The sequence below is a fragment of the Sardina pilchardus genome, chromosome 6 (assembly GCF_963854185.1).
Source record: "Sardina pilchardus chromosome 6, fSarPil1.1, whole genome shotgun sequence".
In the NCBI taxonomy this organism is placed as follows: Eukaryota; Metazoa; Chordata; class Actinopteri; order Clupeiformes; family Clupeidae; genus Sardina; species Sardina pilchardus.
Window position 1 is genome coordinate 11,603,707 of NC_084999.1, and position 22,674 is coordinate 11,626,380.

Genomic DNA, 22,674 nt, shown 5'->3' on the forward strand with positions numbered 1-22,674 from the left:
ATACGGGTTGTCATCTTTCACAAACCTCTGCCCTCTAAAAGAATATGTAGCCTGAGATGTTGTAAGCCTGCATGCCTGGTTTTAGTGAGTGTGTAGCTTGTTAGAGAATATTTCTTTTTTTCCCTTTGGGGGGGGGGGGGGGCATTTTGAAAGATTGAGTCAACATTTCTGGACCTGGGTGGCCATGAGTCACTGCTTTAGCCCTTTTGACCAAATGAGAACCATTCAAAAACCTGACGATCCTATGAATGAGCACTTGAGTAGTTATCCTCTCCATCTATTTTCCCTACCTAATTTGTTGTATGGAAAAGTGGGGGCAATGTCAATGTTCTGCTATTTCTTTTTATTATTATTATTTCCCCAACTTGAAAAAGAACTCTTTCCCCCAATATTATTTTTCTATGTCATGCAACCCAAGTCCTTTTGGGTTGCATTGACAGAAGAGGGGTTTCTTGAATCAGGGGGTTGTGGATGGAGACTTGGGATGTGGTGGTTGATAAATCCAAGGGGGTTTCACAAAAGTTTCCAATGGCGCACACACACACACACACACACACACACACACAGACACACAGACACACATACACACACACACAAAACAAAAAACACAAAAACCTGAGTGAACAGGAGCCAAAGTGAAATTCCACACGGATGGAGTAATGCACAGCTGTGTGTCTCCGGGGTCTAGGATCTGAGCGGAACATGTTATCAGTGCACAGAGATGCGCAGGAAAACCACGGGGCCAGGGTTCCAGTTCCCATCTTTCCCCTATGACTGAGAAGGGAGGGGGGGGAGAGAAAGTGTGACAGAGTGAGAGAGAAAGACAGAGAGCCTCCATTAACCCTCCTGAGCCAGACGTTCAGTGACTGCCCTCCCGAGATGTTCAGATTCTTTACACGCACAATTGTACAAAACAATGGCAGTAAAATGTTTTAAGTGGAAAAACAGTTCTGCACAACTGTGCATGAATAAAAATGGAAAGATAAAAACAACTGATTTATTTACAAAGAAAGACATGAATGTCTGGAATACCTTGTCAGTATGTCTGGAATACCTTGATCCACTTTCGTTTACTCCAGCAAGTGCACCTCCGGCCAATCAGTGAACAGAGGGCGTTCCCAAGAGCAATAACATTACATTTCAAGCCTATCGTTATCGTTGTGTCCCCCATGGCTAACATACGTCATTATCAAATGTTAGTGATTGAACTCCAATGATTTAAAACTTCAGACAAGCGTCCATAAACCAGTTTGCCAAAGGGTCTAGGCCAGACTCTCTGCGAAGAGAGTCATGGTCTCCAGGCTATGACTTTCCCCCAGAAATGATCAAATCCCCTGACTATCCATGTCTGGAACAGACTTAACTAGAAATGCAATTCCAAGGAATTACCAGTGCATGAAAATGCAAAAAAATGTAGATATGGCTACTAAGGTGTAGCTAGGGTAAACATGGTGGTTGCATAGTTTAAAGAGAGTTGATGGTGTTAAGGTAGACATTTTAAAGCTTAAACATTCCTGTTCTAACTTAACTAATGATTTCTAACAGGTATTCTAAAATGTTGACTATGCTAACAATGCTAACCAGGTTGATAAGTTAACTTAGCTGATGATTTCTAGCAGTAATGTTAAAAATGCTAACTATGCTAACATTGCTAACTATGTTAACAATGCTAACCATGTTGATTAGCTAACTTAGCTAATCATTTTAGCAGTTGTGCTAAAAATGCTAACTATGTTAATAATGCTAACAATGCTAACAATGTTAACCAGGTTGATTAGCTAACTTAGCTAATCATTTTTAGCAGTTATGCTAAAAATGTTAACAATGCTAACCATGCTAACAATGCTAACTTGCTAGTGAGGACTTTTATTTTGAAACAGTAGTTGCTAGGGTATCCATGGTGCCCACTATCAGGAATAAAGAAGTTACTGTAGTATAATCATGTTGGTTGCTATGGAAACTGTCAAAAACGCTTAGTTTTAATGGTTGCTATATTGGTTGCTAGGTACATGGAGGTTTCATTTAGTTGACTGGAGGCATAGTTGATGATAACTGACAGTTGGAATGGTTGAACAGTTAAATAGTTGAGTAGTTTCAGTGGTTAAATGATTTAATAGTGTATTATTGCCATGGATTAAAGTGAAAAAAACTCATCTGACTGAAATTGTTTTGTCCAAAAAAAAAATTAAAAATTGACACACGCAAGTGAGGCAAATCAAAGGGCCTTGGCGCAGACCTACATAAAATAGGGCCATACAGACTAATTGTACCCTCCGTTTACAAGTAACACATTTTAAAGTAGGCCTAGCTATTCAATACTGCACACTGTTGCTTATTAAGAGTGCTCCGAGGGCCGGCCATAGCCCGTTGCCCCCCCCCCCCCCCCCCCCCCCCCCAAAAAAAAATAGGGGGTTGGGGGAGTCACTGTCACCCCTGAGAAAATGTATTAAATACTGTTATGTAAATGCATAAATTCTGTGCATTTTCAATCAGAGATTAGGGCCAGCATTATGCCTAAAATGCACGTATGTCTCCAAAACATTCCTCAATCCTCACCAGACATGCATGAAAACAATTAAAACTCACAGCCATAGGTTAACCGTCAGATAGGCCTCTGTTATTGAAGATTTGGAATAATTGATTTGAAATGTAATATGCTAAAGAATTCTGATGTTTGCTGATGTCAGGATATAATTTGGTGTAACTTTACTTAGTGTGATTAGGTGACATGTTGTTTAATTAAAGGTGCATGTCGCTTTAAGACGTTTTAGTTGTTGGAGAACGTGATGCACGGCAGAAATGTTAGGAGTTCCACGGTATTTCTGACCGTGTTGGTCGTGTCAATTGTATGAGAACTGTGCTGTTTGTTACAATAAACATCCAAGAATATTAACTGGAAGACAATACGTTTTTATAAGAACACGCGTCAGTCATAGGACTCCTAATATAAAAGTTTCGTTTATTGGAAACGGACCTACGACTTTCTCTTTGAAGAAGACAAATTAGGCAAACTGTATAGACATAGCCTAAGCTACTGGATCCTTTTGAATTGTATAAATTAACCTTGTTGGCTTATTATAATTATTTTTAGAGAAATTAGCAGTTAAACTAAACAGTAGGATAGCCTGATAGTGGCGTGGCGCAGACACACACTTTTCCGTTGTCTGTCTCTGCGTTTCGGGCGCACCCGACTCTATTAATATTAATAATGACCGAAAGTAGGCTATAGCCATGTTCTTTTTGACTATTCATCTTTAAGCTCCCCAACACTGCCGACCTCTAAGTAGTCTAATTTGATGAGATCGGGGAACTAGCAAGTGCGGACAAGAAGTCATCGCAAACAACGCAGAACTTCGCGCAGCTAGTGCGTGGATGTCTGTCCTGAAGCTATACTATAGCTTACTATTACAACTGGCGAAACTACTGTTTATTTTCATTTTACTTTTATGAAGAATAATTAGCCCAAATCATAGACTAATTAAACCGAAAAAACGACAGCTTTCCTGAACTTCTGCAACGCTTGTTTAACCTACAAAAGCCTAATAGGCTATGTTAAGCATGCGGCTCCAAAGTAGGCTATAAATCAAGACTGTTCTTTCATCTGTTTCAATTGGCCTTTCTCTCGTTTATTATTGTATCATGATGATGATGATGATTATTATTAGTAGTAGCAGCAGCAGCCTAATAGTAGTAGCCTAGTAGTATATAGCCTAATGTTCATCAACGCAGTTGCACGACCGCATTTATTTATTTATTTATTTTGCGCACAACGAAGATTTTAACATAGGCTAAAACACAGGCCTATCACAAAACAGGGTTCAACAAGAGGTGTAACCATCACTGCAGCTTGCAAGGGAGGTCGCGCCGCATACCCCCCCCCCCCCCCCCCCCCCCAAATATTTTCTCCCCGGATCTGCATCAATCTCATGATTGACCTCTAGCGCCTCCGGTTGACGGAAATCCGTCATATGACGGAAAACTTTAATCCATGATTATTGCATTGAGGACTTTTATTTTGAAACAGTTGTGGACAGAGGAAACAGTTTAACAGGATATGTGTAGTCTTCTGAGAGACTGTATGCTTAAAGCCAGAGAAACTGACAGTTGGTGCCCAGGAGGCCGGACACCTGGCGTAAGATTCTAATTGCTGCCGTGATGTCATAATGAGCAAATGTTAAGTCTATGGGGGAAATTGTAATAGTTTTTAACTAATAGTTTAAAAAGTATAAAAGTTACAAAGTTGAAAAATACAAAGCCCACATCGCGTAAGTAAGACCTACACGACAAAATTTGAATGGAGTTTCTACGTTAAGCGGTTGAAGCTGATTTGCGTGCGTTAGAAGAAGAATAAGAAGAAGAAGAAGAAGAAGAAGAAGAAGACCGAGGAAGAACAGTACAGTGCATTTTCATGCACTGTAATAATAAGAAGTCTAGGAAGAACAGTACAGTGCATTTTCATGCACTGTAATAATAATAATAATAATAATAATAATAATACATTTGATTTATATTGCGCTTTACATCAAATAAATTATCTCAAAGTGCTACAATGCATACACACACACACACACACACAAAGGATAAAAGTAACACCATAGAGGAAGTTTAAAGTAGCATAAAATTAAGCTAAAACCAGCATATAAAAACAGATAAGGCCTTTCTTAAAAGAATCCACAGTCTGTGGTGCTTTATGGTACTTTATCAAAGTTCCATGATGTTCCAGAAATTACCTATGTGAGCCCCATCTTACAATCTGTGAATGAGGCAGGAGACAGCAATTCAGTCTGAAGACGACCTGTGACACTAGAACATGGACAATACCATGTCTCAGTTTCATTCCAAATTCTGGAAAAATGGGTGTAAAGTGTTTATCACAAAAGCTACAGCATATCAGCAATCTTGTGTTCAAGGCCCATTTATTCATTCATTCATAAATTAAGAAAATATAATATTCATTTGCAACATATTTACATTTTTCTCGTCATTAGGGTAAGTGACAATGCACACATTATTGGTCTTGTAATAAGGGCATGTAAGAGATTAAGTGTTAATTGTGATCACGGTCAAATCATAAATGTGGTCCTTCCTAAGTCTGGCAAGTTAGTAGTGAGGAAGCAATCATAATCAAAATACAACTATTAATGTATGTACTCCGTCATGCTTGATTACATATGTAAACCTAAGCAGTTGATACATTTTTCAGCACACACTGGAATTGAGGACTGAAACACACTCAACCACAAAGAGAAGGAAGATGGTCTCATAACAAGCACAAGTAAACATCTTTAAAAGATTTACGGTTTTGGACACTGAATCAATCACTTTTATTGAGTAATATTTTGAAAAAGCAACAAAAGGCTTACTCTTTGGTATGTTGCTAATATACTTTTGTGATGTTCCATTCAAATCAGTACTTCAGACTGTGAATTAAGACATCAAATTACAACGAGCTGCAGACAGCACAAACATTGGTCTGTTAGAAATATGGACAGGATTTTTAGATATTTTACAGCTTCGGCCAGATCACATAAAGAGGAATTGCCCTCTGGTTGAATTCTGGTCATATTCTGGTTCAGCACAAATATGTTGGTAATAGTCCTGAAGTATCCATCCAGCCACTAAGCTGCCATTTGAACACTTAGGTAGCAGTATATGGATACTCATGCACATACTGTAAAATAAAAACAATGGGGTGTATGAGGAAACATGCTGAGCTTAAAGCCAGAGGTGCGTTCAATTCAGGCAAACAGGCAAACGTTCGTGGCAATTGCCTTGCTGTTAGCCATTTTGCTTACATAAATAACATAAACAATTGACATACAAATGTAAAAGTTGAAAGAAAAAGAAGTCCACCAACATTCACCTCTCGCTTTAGGCTCAACATACCACCAATATCACTCCTTGAAATAACTCTCAGGTCTCTCTACTGTCATTTGCTGCATACATTAAAATGTTTTCTAAATGTGTGTGAACATCCAAAAACTTCCAACTGTACATAAAAACACCTGATCTTAGGTTTGAACATAAAAACTAACAAAGAGAGGGGGGAAGACATTTCAATAAGAAATCAAAATAAAGACGACGACAACAACAACAATAACAACACCACGGCAAAAAAGACATAAAAGCCTAAATCAACTCACACAAGGCAACAATGGAGTTCCTCTGTATCAAGTGCAAATTTGATCCACCTATAAGGAATTACAGTCCCAAATCTGGGTAAAGGTTTGATTAAAGGTTTCCTGGGTCATTTTGGTCCCCATAGTTAATTTCATTGATACCTGCATCATTAGTTTGGCTTGACAAGTCATGGCTGGACATGGTGTGTTTATCCAAAATGAGCCGTTTTTGTACCAGCCAATGAGACAAAGGCTGCAGAGAGAATTGGATAGCGCAGAAAAAAGGCCTGCAATTTCAGCAATGCAGTCATAATATCTCTAACAGGGGAGTTACACCAGACGCGTAACTGAAGCGTTCCGTTCGCAACACGTAAAATCCATTTTAGAAGATGGGTCTCGGAACGCTTCAGTTACGCGTCTGGTGTAGCTCCCCTGTAAGAATCAGCAAATGTGCCCTAGTACATTTTCATAGTAAAGAGTACATGCTTCTGAAGAAAATAAACACTAGTGAAATGAAAAAAAAAAACATTTGGTCATCATCATACTTATTCCTTGATCAACTGATAAGTTGACTAATTGAATTGGCCACCATGATTATCATGCAATAATAATAAAAAAAGATCTTTATCTATCTGTAAAATAAAACCTAATGGTTCTTGCTCACGTCACCTGAACAAAATCAGGGAGCGGTTCGTCTTAGTCTTTAGAGAAATGCTTTGCACCATACAGAACTAACTGTGTCCTCTAAAAACGGCTAATCGCAAAAAAACACTCCCAACACCTGTCCCTGCTGCTCTATCCCATTCCATCACCCTTTTACTCTCGACATCACTTCTCGTCCACACACACACACACACACACACAATCACTCCTCGTCCTCGCCTGGGGAGGCCTCTGCGATGCCCTGCAGCTCCCGGAGGTCCTCCTCGGTGGGCACGTGCTCGATGGAGACGATGCCCGTCAGCAGGGCGTAGCTCAGCATGGCCCCCAGGGCGAAGACCAGAGACAGCAGCTGCTTCCTCCTCTTGTTGGGCTCGTTGTCAAAGTCGCTGGCCTCGGGCTGAGTGGACACTTTGGGAGCCGCGCCCTCTGCATGTACAGAAATACAAGGTTCCAAAAGTCGATTTTTAGTCGTGATTACTACGACTAAATTAGAAATGAATCCTTATCCAACGTGTGGTACTCTGGGTTTGTTCATTTGGTTACCACCCCTCTAAAGTTGTCCCATCATGGAAGATCAAATCAAATCACTTGATAGATTTGATGTTAGTAATATCAGTATCAAACTCTTAAAACATTAATATACAGTATGTATAGTGAAGGACTGAGTTGAAGCTAAAACACAATCATCCATCAACACATCCCATCCCATTCAAATGACCAATTCTGTCAGGCAAATAAAATCAAATAAAACACACTGGGCCCATTTCTCGTACATGGTTTAAGCCTTGCCCTAGACTAAAATATCTCCACTGAAGTTATCTTTCAGTGCAGGACAAGGCTTAATCCATTTACAGGAAACTGACCCACAAAGTCCAGCGTTTTCAGCTTCAATTTGAAAACGTAAAACATAGGAGCATGTGTCGAAGAGCCACAGGAATTTGACCTCAATAAGCAGTGGGCCTCCACTCACCATTAGGCTCGCTGGGGAAGTAGAGAGTTAGGATGTTGGAGCAGAATCGCGTCAGGTTGTCCAGAGACTTCAGATGCTGCTGGAGGCGCCCACATGGCAACTTGATCTTCAGCAATGGCGCCAGGTGGCCAAATATATGCGCATCCAGAGAGGAGGGCCTGAGAGGATATGATAAATACAGAATTATTGGCACAATGTATTTATACAAATGACATCTTGAATAACTACCTATACAAATTATGTAGAGAGCCTTAAATTGGTAATTAACTCAAATGGAAGTGAAAATTCCTTGCACAGGTTTAATCTAAAAGTCCCTTACAAACATTTGTGGATCCATTTAAAATACACACAAATGTATGGAGTCAATCTCTAATTATTATTCCATTCAACAAATAGTCCTTACATTACAAACAACTGCAATATAAGAAGTCAGACTCACGAATCCCCAAAGAAGAATTTGCTGGAACCAAGACGTTGAGAGAGGAGATCCATGCACTCCTGGGCATCGTGGTAAAGCTGGAGAGAGAGACGTGAAGACAGTGGAATGGGGTGTGGGGAGGGGGGGGGGACATAAATGAGAGAAATGACTACCCGCATGGCAGGCAGTCAGGCAGGCAGCAGACCTCAGGTCAGACCAGCCTCTCGCTCACAGACACTACTTTATTTGCCTGCCATAATAGCGGTGGTGCGTGTCTTCCTGAGAAGCATAAATCAAGTGGATCGCCACTCAGGCAGCCATCCACATGGCTACCACATTTGCCTCCATGACGTCAGCCTGCTGTGGGAGCGTGAGGATGAATAATGTGCAGAGGTCCCCAAGGCGCGCTTCGCCGCAGAGACATTCCCGGGACATACAGAGGCCCCCCAGCCTCCAGTGGTGCTGGAAACTACATGGCTGGAGACTACGGTGTCACACACCCCCACCACCACCACAGACAGACACACACACACACAAACACACACACCTCGTCAGCCCCATGTCTGCACAAAAATTACAGCCTTCGCACCTCAACTGGTTGACCATGGAGGGGACTAGGCCACAGCCACGAGGGATCAAAAGTGCATGTCTTGAATGCCACCCAGATCAGTAGAGAGAATGCCCGCACGTCATGAGCTTTACTCTAGGCTATGCGAGCAGTCTGCCTGACTAGATGTAAAAGTACAAATAAAAAATAAAAGTTGCAGATGACTAAATTTAAAAATGCACAACCAAATCTGAAAACCGGCGTACATCTCCAAGGGGCTGAAGAGAACAGAACAAACTGTTTACACTTTCCAACCAAACAATCCCTTTCATCTCCAGTGACATCAAAGTAAATGAGAGGTTGAAAAAAATACAAATACGTAGCTAGGGTTATATTCCAACCAGCTGGGCAACCTTTACTTGTACGGTTGGGAAGACAAGTTAAATGTTAAATGTCAGAAGTACAATTGAGGTCAAAGGTCAAAGGTTATGTCCTCAATAAAACGCTTCATTCCTCACGTCCTTCCCCCTTTTACCACCTCCTTACTAGAGTTCGCACACTTGTCTCCCTTGAAAGGCCAGACACGGTTTAAAAAAAGGAACAGCTACAGCTCCCTGACTCAGCGTTGTGGTACCTGACTCAGATTTACTCCTTATTCCCAGCACTATTTAGGTCGTAATCTTGTGTATCCAGATGTTGATTAACATTTCCATCTGGAGGACACCATGTTGAAAGGTGGATTACAGTACATGTGGGTTGCGATGGCTGAATTATTAATGGCATTTGAATTTTCTGAACCAACCCAAGGGGCCCTTGAAGGTGGACCTTGAAGGAGAAATTAAAGTCTTTGCCAGAGAGCACCGGGAAATGTACTGTAGAAGTTAGGGGTGGAATTTATTAGTGTTTTTCTTTTTCCTGAGTGTCTTTTTGTGTATCGCCTGTTAGTGTTCTTTTTCCATGTGTGTCTGAATAACACTGTCAACTGGTGTTTGGGGGTGTCAGTTAGACTGGTCGCCTCAGAGTTATGTGTGAGACTGCCTAGGTCCTCTGGACTACTTGTGGTGCCACCCTCACTCACCACCACCTTCACTACCTCCACCACCACTCACCCCCTATTCACTGCCAACGCTACCACCCCCATCCCTCCATCACCCCCATCCAACACCATCACCCTCACCATCCCACCCTTTTCTCACCCCAACCATCACTCACCCCCCCATTCACTGCCAACACCACCACTGCCAACACCACCACCGCCATTTCCTCCACCCCTCATCACCTCGACCACCACCGCTACCCCTACCCCTCATTCACCGACAACGGCATCACCCCCACCCCTCATTCACCACCAACCCCACCCCTCTCTCACCCCGACCACCACCCACCCCTCTCTCACCCCGACCACCACGCACTCCTCATTCCCCACCAACTCCACCCCTCTCTCACCCCGACCACCACCCACCCCTCATTCACCCCCAACACCACCCCTCTCTCACCCCGACCATCACCCACCCCTCATTCACCGCCAACCCCACCCCTCGCTCACCCCGACCACCACGCACTCCTCATTCCCCACCAACTCCACCCCTCTCTCACCCCGACCACCACCCACCCCTCATTCACCGCCAACCCCACCCCTCTCTCACCCCGACCACCACGCACTCCTCATTCCCCACCAACTCCACCCCTCTCTCACCCCGACCACCATCCACCCCTCATTCACCCCCAACACCACCCCTCTCTCACCCCGACCATCACCCACCCCTCATTCACCGCCAACCCCACCCCTCGCTCACCCCGACCACCACGCACTCCTCATTCCCCACCAACTCCACCCCTCTCTCACCCCGACCACCACCCACCCCTCATTCACCGCCAACCCCACCCCTCTCTCACCCCGACCACCACGCACTCCTCATTCCTCACCAACTCCACCCCTCTCTCACCCCGAGCACCACGCACTCCTCATTCCCCATCAACTCCACCCCTCTCTCACCCCGAGCACCACGCACTCCTCATTCACCACCAACCCCACCCCTCTCTCACCCCGACCACCCCCACCCCTCATTCACCCCCAACACCACCCCTCTCTCACCCTGACCACCACCCACCCCTCTCTCACCCCGACCACCACGCACTCCTCATTCCCCACCAACTCCACCCCTCTCTCACCCCGAGCACCACGCACTCCTCATTCACCGCCAACCCCACCCCTCTCTCACCGCCAACACCACCCACCCCTCATTCACCGCCAACCCCACCCCTCTCTCACCGCCAACACCACCCACCTCCTTCTCCATGTCCTCGCCGGCCTCCAGGGTCTCGTCCCCCTTGATGAGGCGCAGGCGGGCCAGCTGCTGCCGCTGCATGCGGCTCGGCAGGAAGAAGTTCAGCGGGAAGGGAATGTTGTCGCCATGCCAACGGCGGGTCACCTCCACGTAGTTCTTGGGGTCCACCCACAGAGCGTAGACCTGAAATGGGAAGGCAAGGGGTTGAGGCGAGTGTTCAGTTCAGTTCAGAAAGCTTTATTTGTCCCAACACTGGGCAATTCAGTTTCACAGTACCTGGTCTCAATAAATAGAGCAAACAAAGGGGAAAAAGGGGAAAAAGACTAAAATATCATAAATAAAGGAGGAAGACAGAAACAAATTACAGCAGCCATACAAACACCCACATTCAAGTGTATTTGTGTGTGGTGGGTTTAACACTTTATGCTTCTGTTCCGTTTGCAGCTTTCTGTTTTTTGGGGGTTGTCGGGGGTGAACCCCAGTATTTGCTACTGAGACCTTATCCTGGTATGGAGCTCATCCATAGCAGTGATTGATTAAGAGGAACACAATGATGTCAGGTGAAATACTGTGATACACACCACAATAATGAGTGCAGGGTGATCATGACCGAGTGTTTCTTACACTTGAGAGGCAGTTAAAGTAAATATGTCAATATAACATAGGAAGATGCAGGCATTTTCCTGGGTATTAGTGGCACTGCATTCTACAGTCCAGAAGCTGTACTTCAGCTCTGCCTGGGCAGTTAGCCCTTCACTGTTCCAGGGCTGCTGTGCTGTGCTGTCTAGCTGCGGTAGCCCGACAGGAAACGTTGAGGCATTTCCTTTAACAAGAGTGGCAAAAGGTCAGGAATAATGACTGTGAAAAATCGGATACACTTACATAATAAGGAAGGACTGAGGGTTTGAGCAAAACACAGCAGGTTTTCTTTAAATCGGGTTCAAGGTTTGAGAGGGAAAACGAAGGGAAATGATGCAAATGAGGATTTCAGATGGGTCCGATGGCTGGAACAATGAAAAGTCTGAAAAACACTGAAAGCCCTTCATGATTTCCATGATACTTTAAGTTCCTATGACGACGCGGTGAAAGAGTGGGGAACAAGGAATGGAGTCATTCCCTTGGAGACTCATGTCTGTGGAGGTTTGCTCTGACAGCTACGTATGGTGGTGGTGATGGAGGTACTGTATGTATGGAACCAGGTCTGAGAGGAGCAGTGTTGTGCACGTTCACACTCTTCAGTAACTAGTTCAAAGTTCAGTTCACACACGTGCAAAGTGAACTGTTCACGTTCATAGTTCACCATTTTTAATTTTGAACTAGTTCAAATTCAGTTCATTTGAATGAAAATCTGTTTCTGACGGAATATAGGCTACAGCCACCTGTTGTTCTCATCTAATTGAGAATGTCCGTAAATTGGGATTTATTTCGCTGGGCAGATACATTTCTTTTAGGTCTATGGCAGATACCGACGCCTAATAAATGCGGCCGCGCATTTATTAATAATTAATAATAAATGCGTCAGCTGTGCATGCCTGACAGCAGAAGAGTGTAGTTTTTACACCGGGAGTATGGAGGAGGCTGCATTGCTGCACCTGCTGCGATGGAACTGTTCAGTGACATACTGTAGGGCTCTTTGAACACGTTATGCATCCCTCTTTCATCACTGACAAGTGCAGAATCTTTCCGCGATTGCATTTAGCAGCGGTTCTGTGTACAATGCATCATGCGTAACGTGATCATGGGTAATGTAGTAATGTAGTGCAAAGCTGTAGTTTAGGAGTGGCGCCCGTGGGCAGTGAGTGTGACAACGACATACTGTTTCTAAATTGCCAGCAGATAGTGTCACTCGACTTCTCAGGACAAAATAAATTCCGTGACGTTCGTCGTTCATTTCCCAAAATCTGAGCGAATTCACGTTCAAATTCATTATTTACAAATGTGTTGCGTTCAGTTCAGCGTTCACAGAAAAATTAGCGTGTTCAATGAACACGTTCTTTTGAACTCGTTCATGCACAACACTGGAGAGGAGGTGGTCCTCTATCCAAATATCTGTGATAGTGATATGCCTGAGCAACATGTTTTATCATGTCAGATGAACAATATAGAAAGAGAGAGAGTGAGAGAGAGAGAGAGAGAGAGAGAGAGAGAGAGAGAGAGAGACTGACCAGTGCCGGCATCAGCTTCTCCTCCACCAGAGATGTGAAAGCCAGTGTGTCCGCTCCCTCTGTTGCTGAGAGGTCGAAGTCTGCATTGTACTTCTACAGAAACAAGAGAAGACAATGCTATCATTTACCAAGGGCACACTGGTAGACAGTTGAAAGAAATTGCATTTACAGCTGGTTTACCAGCCTTTTCATTCAAAACTGTGACTTTGGTCAATTAAGGGGGTACTACCAACCTATCAAGCAATGCACATAATTTAATCTTACACTCTTAACTGTTCATACACTAACAGCACAAATCACCTTGGCTAAAACACACCATTAGAATTCCTCAACAATGCCCAAAACATAACAGTGAATGAAACGGGAAAATAAAGAGATAAAAAAAAAAAAAAACAATATTATGGTTCCAGGCTGCTTTTATTGCATTTTTCCTCCTAATCCCTAACCAGTGGGATAGCACAATTACACAACAGTCTAACAAGGTCGGTGAACTTAACAACACTTTTTCGGTTGCCAGGCCTGTGTCTGCAGCATGAAATGTATCATAAAAACAAGGACTTGGAAAAACCACACACAACCTAATTCTGCTGCTGATGAGCACAGAGGGAAGTCCACTCGATCTCTCTTGGGAAAAGATACTGCCAAAACTGCAATATCATGTGGCAACGAGCCTAAATATTAGTTGTAGATGCAAAAGGCAAAATGGTGTAAAAGTAGTTTAGCATGACAATTCAAGGTCAGCCAACGTTTTTCCACATCAAAACATCCTGTGGATGATGACATGATGTTGGAAAGAAGGATCCCTGCAGTTGTAAACTGAAGGGCTCAGAAGGTGGTCATTATGTGGTGTCTTCGACGGTTTGAGTTTGTTTAACGACATGGAAGAACTGACAGTGAAATGAAAAATGTATGATGCCTGCCAGACAGTCCAAGTCGGAGTGTCTGTGTCTGTCTGTGTATGTATGAATTATGTGGACCATGTCACTTTTGCCCCAGACACAGGGATTTCTGAACACTAGTCTGAACTCCTCCCCATCTCCACCCACGCCTTAGAGACAAAGATGATTTCATCTGAGCCATTCTTTCCACATCACATCAAAAGTATTTATCAATCCTTAGGTTGACTTAACACACTAAAACACCCACGACCCAAGCACAAGGACAGTGTCTATGCATGCCCAGACTTCCAACTGGATGAGGGCTAGGACAGGAGCTGATGGCAGCGATTGGTGCTGTGGGGTGGGGGGTGGGGGGGGAGGGTGTCGGTTGGCTGGTGGGTGGGAGTACGTCTCCCAACTGGACTAACGGTTCCGACCACTTGGTCTGGTTCTAAACCAAACCCTGGGATCTTTCAGATTAAGGGTCTGGCCACGAATAATGTAATGGCCCAACTCGAGGGGCGGCACCAAGCATGCATTTGAAAATCTCACTACTGCACGCAATTGGATAACAGTACGACCAATGTTTACTCTGACTGATTCCGGACTTCGACGCAATTGGATAACACTACAACCAATGTGTACCGAGTTTGAACGATGCAGCGTTGTCGCCATCAGTTTAGCTCGCCTTTGGCCCGCCTATTTCAGATACACCGATTTGATTGTTAGCCCCGATGGTTGGGGTTAACGTACCATGCATCATTGCTCATGGCCAGAGTGTCTTGCAGATAAAATTCAAATTGTGTTCTCGCGAGAATTCTGGATTTCCAGGGTACCGACCACTCTCAGGGAGAAGAGAAATTTGGATGATGATGTACAGTAGGAGTCGTTTGAAACCGTTGAGCCCACGTCACTTTTATCGACACTGCATGGATGGTTATAGGGAAAATTGTGGGATCAATCGAGATTAGTTTTACAACGCTCTTGGTTAATCCAAAAAGCGAGTTACTCCTTTCTTAGGGGAATGTATAAGAGTTCACAAATAAGCCACTGGTCTCTTCTACCATGCAACAAACTAAGTGGGCTAATACTAGCTTTGACATCATCCCACTTCTGACACCAATTACTGCAAAGAGCTGTCATCTCCGCTGGACTCTAACCAAGTTTTCTGGGGCAGTAACCCTGTAGTTTGACTTTGACAACACAGAGCCAGGCATTTTGACATGACCACATACTTGACTGTAGTGATGGTACCCTCTAAGTAATACATAATAAGCAATGTAATTATGCAAGATACTTTGAAAAATATATGATATGCAGATCTAACTAACTTTCTAACCGATGAGCAGCATTATGTTATCATTTGTGTTGTGTTTTTATGAATTGATTTACCAATTGCTGGCTACGTTTTGATTTCTTACTCTGGGGTACGACAGGGTTTGTAGTGACTATCAGAGAGAGGTAGCTCACCCGTTTCCTGAATTCAATGATGATCTTACTGGGCTGAGAAAAGCTTCCATTCTCTTGAGTCTTCAGCGCCGGAAGGGACCCTGGAGGACGAGATCAGGCGAGATACTGAATGCTAACATTTCTTCATATTTTTTCTAGGGTTCAATGGCCTTAATTCTTAGTCCAACATCTGTGAACTCACAACAGAGTGAATTAAACCAAATGTTTTCAGAAAGATTTGACCAAAAACACATGTCCTAGCCAAATTGCGGGGGAGAGAGAGAGACATATTTTAAGGGCTTTTGAACCCATGGCACTGCATATTATCAACACACACTTTCAGTGTAATTTGGCTTAAAACTAATTTGCCTGAAGGGATCATCTTCCTACAGAGAGCAAAAATCAAAGAAGATGCAGAAACAGATTAAGGGGCCATAACAAGTCAGGCAATGAATGTTATAAAGAAATGTTGGGAACTTTTTGGATCCAAATCAGGTTAAGTGTAACTTTTAGTGCCACCTTTACCTGTAGGACTTCCCCAAGGGTTGGCAGTTTTGTGAAGTTTGAGAGGTACTCCTGCAAACTTTGCATAAGCCTGAGAGATGAGACAAGTAAAAAGAAAAGAAGGAAGAAAGTGAGAGAAAAGAGGAGGGAAAACACATTTGTTTAGTCCTGCCATCTTAACTGTGGGTCACTGCAGCCGGTACATCAACGGCCTCCGTGCCAGGCACACTTCCATGTGCTTAAATCAAAACCAGGCCAAACCACAGCAACGAGCGCCAGGAATGCCGCCTCTGGCATGCCAGAACGTTAACACCTCACTTACGATAAGCTGTGGCTTAAAACACAGCGAGACACAAAACAGCCTGTGACTTCAGATTACCAATAATGCTACGCACACCTGGGTGTACATGTATCAGGGGGAAAAAGCGAGCAGTGGCCGTACAGACAGCTCGCTGAGACACGTCCCCGCAACCCCAAGCACAGACAGAAACACTCACACAGGACTTTCCACTGACGGCTTCTTTTTCAGGGCAGGAAACTTTCTGACAGGCCATGAAGTATTTCTTCTGGGAGGCTTGTAAAACTGCAGGTCTACAAAATAATTTCCAGCAGTTAAGGCTTCTGTTTTTTCTTTTTTCTTTCTTTTTTTTTTCAAATAAGGAAAATGTGTGTATAGCTGAACAGCAGCCTGAAGGGAACCTCCTCTGAATGGTTTGGGTCTGGGTGAGATACCCCATGCTGGAAATGTAGTCTGGGAGAGTGGGGCGAGTCAGACGTGTGGTGGGGTTGACCTGTTTTCACTCACTGGTCACAAAAACAGGCACAACGGGCGGAGGTTAGCGTACATATACAGCGTCACCCTCTGGTGAATAATTGCCACATCTTTCTCAGCAGTTCCAAACTATGGATGTCACAAAATATGAAGCCAGAAGTCTGTAGTAGATACCAAAAACTGTCCTAAAAGTACAGTATTGGCCAAGGTCAACACATTCCTGGGAATGATAGAAAATTATCTTTTAAAAGTTAGAAAATTGCTTTTGGTGATGAATTGGTGCCTACTTAGGTCCAAGATACATTAAGGTTTTTCACGAAAAACATTTCTTGCATTTAAAATGGTTCACAATTGCTCAAACCATAATTACCCAAAACTCCTAATAAAGCTATTTGGACAAAGGGTTTTCCCCTTCAAAATCTTGATGGAGCAGATGGCTTCCATAGAAAGCTCGATTTAAAAAAAAAAAAAAAAGTTAAAAGCATGTCAAAACACTCAAAAAAGCACAAGCCTGCGAGCAACAATCCAACATGTTGCTCCCTGCAGATAGGGACTCTGCCCTGTGAGGTGCCATTTGGCCCCCCTCCCATTGACTAATGCCAGCAGATGTAGGAGCTTACAGAGTGGATGAGGCTTGGGAGGCCAAGCCAAGGTTTTGTCAATGGAAAAAATGACAGAGTTTGGAAGATAGTTATGAGGGCGGAGGAAGGAAGGGACCCAGAGCAGAACGGAGCACGGCAGTGGAGTAGGCTAACCCTGAAGGCGGAACAGGAATGGCAGGATCGGAGCTGGAACTTTATCAGTAGTCAGGAATTAGGTGAAGGAGGAACAAGGCTTTCCTCCTGAACTACTGATCTGCAAGACTTTTCTTCCCTCTAAAGATTGAGAAGTCTGGCATGAGATGATGAGGGAAAGGTAGCAACACTAAATATAACACAACATTAGCCCAGAGGTAGGTGGGGGCTACTGGCTACTGGCCTGTGCTGCTGGGGGGGAAGGAATGAGTCTAGGCTGTGGAGAGAATGCAACAAATACAGCTCTCCAATTCAGCTGACTTGGCCTTCCTCATAAAAACCTTGAATCAAAATGGATGGAATTTATATGCTTTTGTCTTGAGGGAATAAAAAAAAAACCTTAAAATGTGAAGCTGGTTGGTTTGTTTGGCATGCCTACAGCATCAGGCCAGACTGTACATGCAGATGGAATGGTCGCTTGACTTCATGGAAACTACTGTAGCAATGCATATTCCATCATGTTGCTACAGCAACAGCAACATCTTTCACTATGTCTGTGCTTTGCATCTCAGCACAACTCCAATTATCTTAATAGTTTGTTGCTAAATATAATTCGATAAATTCATTCTATCCTTAAACTGTGTCATACGCTTCACAGAGGTAAAATAAATGTTGATGTAAAATAAAACAACTGATGAGAAAACAGCACAACCTTTAACATCCTGCTATGCTACATCATGGCTGATGTGAAAATGTGTCTGTCTGAAACCCACAGGTCTCTTCCATGCTTTCTGGAAAACCACACAAAAAAAACTATCTGCACATAATTCATATAAAGACCTCCCACACAGGGTCGCTCAACAGGCAAAGCTAATCCTGCATTTCCGAGATCACAGTGTAATTACCATGACCTGGAGCCTGACGGCTGACGCACAAAGACTGCACATCTGGGTGGTTTAAGAGAAGCTTTTTTTTATTTTTTTGAAAGACAGGCCAACTGGTGGAAACTTAAGATATGAAGACTAATGGCCGAAAAAAGGAGTTCATCCAGATTATAATAAGAGTTAAGATTAGATAATGTTTGCACAACATTTGTTCAGATTATCCACTGTAAAGCACACCACAACATGTTAAGCACTTGTGGAAACATAAACCCGTTTCATCTCATCTGTCATTTTTGTGGATCTTTGAAGCAGATATGCGGTTATTAGCATTGTGCAGCCTAATTAACAAAGACATGTAGCCTGACCAGCCAGACCCACTAGGGGCGTCTAGATTTCTAGGCTAAAAGACATGTGGACTTCAAACTCAAATGCAGTAAGGCTCCATGAATATTTCTTATTAATTCATCTTTAGTAAGTACTAAAATGAATGATTGAATCTCTGTGCAAATCTGAGCCATGAGGAATATTCTGGCTGATGGGAGTGTTTTTTTTATTATTATCATTATTGTCTTTGGGGCCATGCTGAAAAACTCAGAATCGCCACAGTGCGGAAAGATGCATCAATGGTCAGTATAGAAAGCTGTATCTACATCTTGGCTCAAATTTACAGATCAGAAAATGATGGAACCCATGGACTAGGCAAGATAACAGATCACTGGCAGAAGAAATACTGGTATTAGCTTTAAGTCAGAAAGCTACATAGTGCTGCTTTTGTTACTTTGTGGAATAGAAAGATGGTTCAGCCTATTAAGTTTGCCAGCAAACTAATGTAACACTACTTAGATGCCTGTCGATGCCTTGTAATGACCATAAATGCATCCTATAATATGGAAGAAGGAGGCATTAAGAGGGCACAAGGTGTCACACTTTTTCCTGATTGGGGAAAACTGGAAAGCTAAAATAACAGAAACGACTCTTCTGAGAATATTTCTGCCAAATACCTTGATAACGATAAAATAGATCACAGTAAGGGAAAGGAACATGGGTGCAATTAGTGTGGATTTATTACAAACAATATAATAGTAGCCTAAGTGTGGAAAAGTATTCAGTTTACAACACACACAGCAAGCCAATAATTTTTGCTGCTTTTTTATTGCAGAATTAATAACATTTCCATAAAATGTCCACCCGGATGCCTTCGCAATAGACAAGTGTCTTGTAGCTCTGTCGCAACACTTTTCTTAGATTTTTTTTTTTTTTTTTTTGACTGCCATGAACAGTTTCTCATGTAAAAAGGTTGCAAGTAGGCCTGAAGAAGGAAGGAGAGGAGAAAGAGTGAAAGATGCAGCCAGTCCAAGATAAACCAAAAGCATTTGGCAATTTGGCATGAAGAGAGCTAGCAGTGACAATGCATTAAAAGTTCTCAGTCAATAGGCAATTTCATTAGGCTTTACCTTAGGAATTTAGCAAAAGAGGTTGCAGAAGCGTATGGCAGCATCTTACATTGGCTTACAGTAGAACTGGGAGGAAAGGGCAGAGAGGCAGAGTGGCATACTGTATATATATTGGAGTAATATATGCCAAAAAAAACGAGGCTGTAACAGAGGAAATGTCTGAATTGTGTGAACACACACACACCATGATCACTTCAACAAAAGCCCTGCTGCAGTGTTTGTAATTACCATTTTACACCACAATCATGTTTAATATGCAATTTAATTATTAAGAAAAACACACTGTTGTGAGTCTTGCAAGAAGCAACAGCACATTGTTTGAGCGAAGTTTAAACTCTACTGAACTCTACACTCTACTCTTTGCAGGACTGTACATTGTGCAGTCAAACCTGTTATTTGTTTGTTACTGTACATCTTTATATACCATATGAGGTACATCCATGAAGTGCCCTTAAGCAAGGCACCTAACCCCTCACTGCTCCCCGAGTGCCGCTGTTGAGCAGGCAGCTCACTGCTCCGGGTTAGTGTGTGCTTCACCTCACTGTGTGTTCTCTGTGTGCTGTGTGTGTGTGTTCACTAATTCACGGATTGGGATAAATGCAGAGACCGAATTTCCCTCACGGGATCAAAAGAGTATACTTATACTTACTATGTATGATCTGTAGCTGAGTATAAAGCATAAAGCCAGCCTGAGCAGTTGTGGTTTCAATGCCCACTGCCCAGCTTCCACTGTTGTGCACTTGAGCAAGGTGTTAACTCTGAGGTCCTCCGGGGCCAGTGGCCGTTGTGATATAATTGGTTACTTTGGTTAAAGCAACACTAAAGAGTTTTTCGTACCATAACATAATGTTTCCAAAATCATTTCAGCAGTTCATCAACTCGTAACAGGATGAACGGCACTTCTGCATTCATTTCGCGGCCCTCTATCGGCTATAACTGCTTTACCAGTGTAACTTTACCAGATCGGGTAGCGTACCTGTTGTTCGATGAAACCACAAATTTGACTTGCTTCGATGTCGCAATACATCATACTTTCATAAAATCGTGCAACAATGCTCTACCTTGTCTGTGGACATCGTTATTTGGTGGATAAACAAATTCCGTGCAACAGAGGAAAAGTGCTTTAGTGTTGCTTTAAAAAAGAGTCTGCTAAATGAATACATGTAAATGTCAAGGGCTCTGATCTTGTTCTAAAGGCAGGCTGTCAAACATGCACTGAACAAAAGACGCCTTCCACCAACAGCACTGCTGGAAATCAGCATAGCATATGACTCATGAATGACATCATTTCTTTCCAGTGCCATGAAATGAGAATAGGCTCAGGATACCACCAGCGCCCCTCGCCCCTCCTCCCACCTCCCCTCTCCCCTCTCCTTAGGATCATCTTTTGACTGTGCTGAGCACTAACCACTACCCAGCCAACACACACAGCTGGTTGTAATACAGTTCCATTGACTCCATTTAACAGCATACCAGAGTGCACACAACCACAGCACTGCCACAGACACCCTTGGGGGGGGAGCAGACTTCTCTCTACCAGCACAGTTAATTGGGTTTCCTTGGGCTTAGCTTCACCACATCTCCAATAAATGGCTCGCTAGTGAATGTCCCTCAAGGTAAAGAGGAGATCACAGAGCATCACTATAAACGGCCTGTGGTTAGTAAACTTACTGGAGGACAAAAGGTTGGCAACAAATTTCACAGATATGAGGATGAACCGTGATGGAAAGTGGCTAATTCGATAAACACTTCTATGCATTGTGTAGGCCTACACAGCAGATCAGACAGACAACTGGATGACAGAGAGGAAGAAGTGGCTTATTAAAAGTGTTCCAGAATATCAAAAGTGTTTCAGAATATTGTGAATGAAATTTCCAAAAGGCTGTGCCAGGACTATAATGATGTGTCACTGAAACGCTTCCAGTCCAGTAGTTGGTTTGCGGTCAGGAAGACCACACAGAATAGGTAAGACAGAGGGAGCATTAGCCATGCATTTTCCTAACCACGAGGCTCGGGGAAACATCAGACAGTCATACTGGCATTAGAGTCTGACCAAAGGACACAGGCTCTAAGACTGCCTTAACTGTTCCATGGTGCTGTAGAGGAAATGAGGCCTGACAGTCCTCAACTTTCCTTTCCACCTTCAGTAAGCACCATATAATCACAGTGCAGGCTATATGAATAATCAGTATAACTTCACAGAACAGCCATAAGACGGGAAAGAAATGCACAAGCACATAACAAAAAAGGAAATAAGGATACCATAATCAACCACATACTGTACGTACAGAGAGGTAACTGGACACCAAGGAAAATGATCTGTCACTAATATTAGCACAAGCTGATATCACACAGCCTTGTGTGCAGCGGAGTGTAATTTCCTATGGAATGATGTTATTCCCTTAGCCTAGATATACGGCGGCATAACGAATACACACGTTATTCCAACTGAATGTTGAATTTTACACTTGTGTGGATAAGAGGGAGGACAGTATCACGATACTGATCGTGGGCATCTTACATTTGCATCTTCATTGTATGTTAACTTTACAGTTTCTAATTCCGTACAATTGACCTGGCAGACACAGACACACACACAGACACACACACACACACACACACACACACACACACACACACACACACACACACACACTGGACAACTGTCCATTTATGGATGAGAACTATAAAGAAGGGCTGTAAAAAGCATTGGATCAGGAAAGATGTTTAAAATGCTAAAGCAGTAACACTGGACTTGTGGCCATTTCATTGGACATTGTCCATTTCATTTTCAGATCACTGTTAATCGTGTAGCTCACGACTGCCCAA

General features: G+C 43.2%; 1 protein-coding gene across 1 annotated transcript in view; it reads right to left on the bottom strand.

Moving 5' to 3' along the window:
• Positions 1–4,899: 4,899 nt before the first annotated feature.
• The window catches only part of mtx1a (metaxin 1a), an 18,380-nt gene continuing 605 nt past the window's right edge, over positions 4,900–22,674 (bottom strand). Inside the window, exons 2-8 of the mRNA XM_062538422.1 lie at positions 16,023–16,092; positions 15,519–15,598; positions 13,171–13,263; positions 11,006–11,188; positions 8,192–8,268; positions 7,753–7,910; positions 4,900–7,208 (exon numbers count right to left, since the gene is read on the bottom strand). Of these exons, the coding sequence (XP_062394406.1) occupies positions 6,985–7,208; positions 7,753–7,910; positions 8,192–8,268; positions 11,006–11,188; positions 13,171–13,263; positions 15,519–15,598; positions 16,023–16,092 (885 nt within the window). The 3' untranslated portion in view covers positions 4,900–6,984. The remainder of the gene's footprint in view (positions 7,209–7,752; positions 7,911–8,191; positions 8,269–11,005; positions 11,189–13,170; positions 13,264–15,518; positions 15,599–16,022; positions 16,093–22,674) is intronic.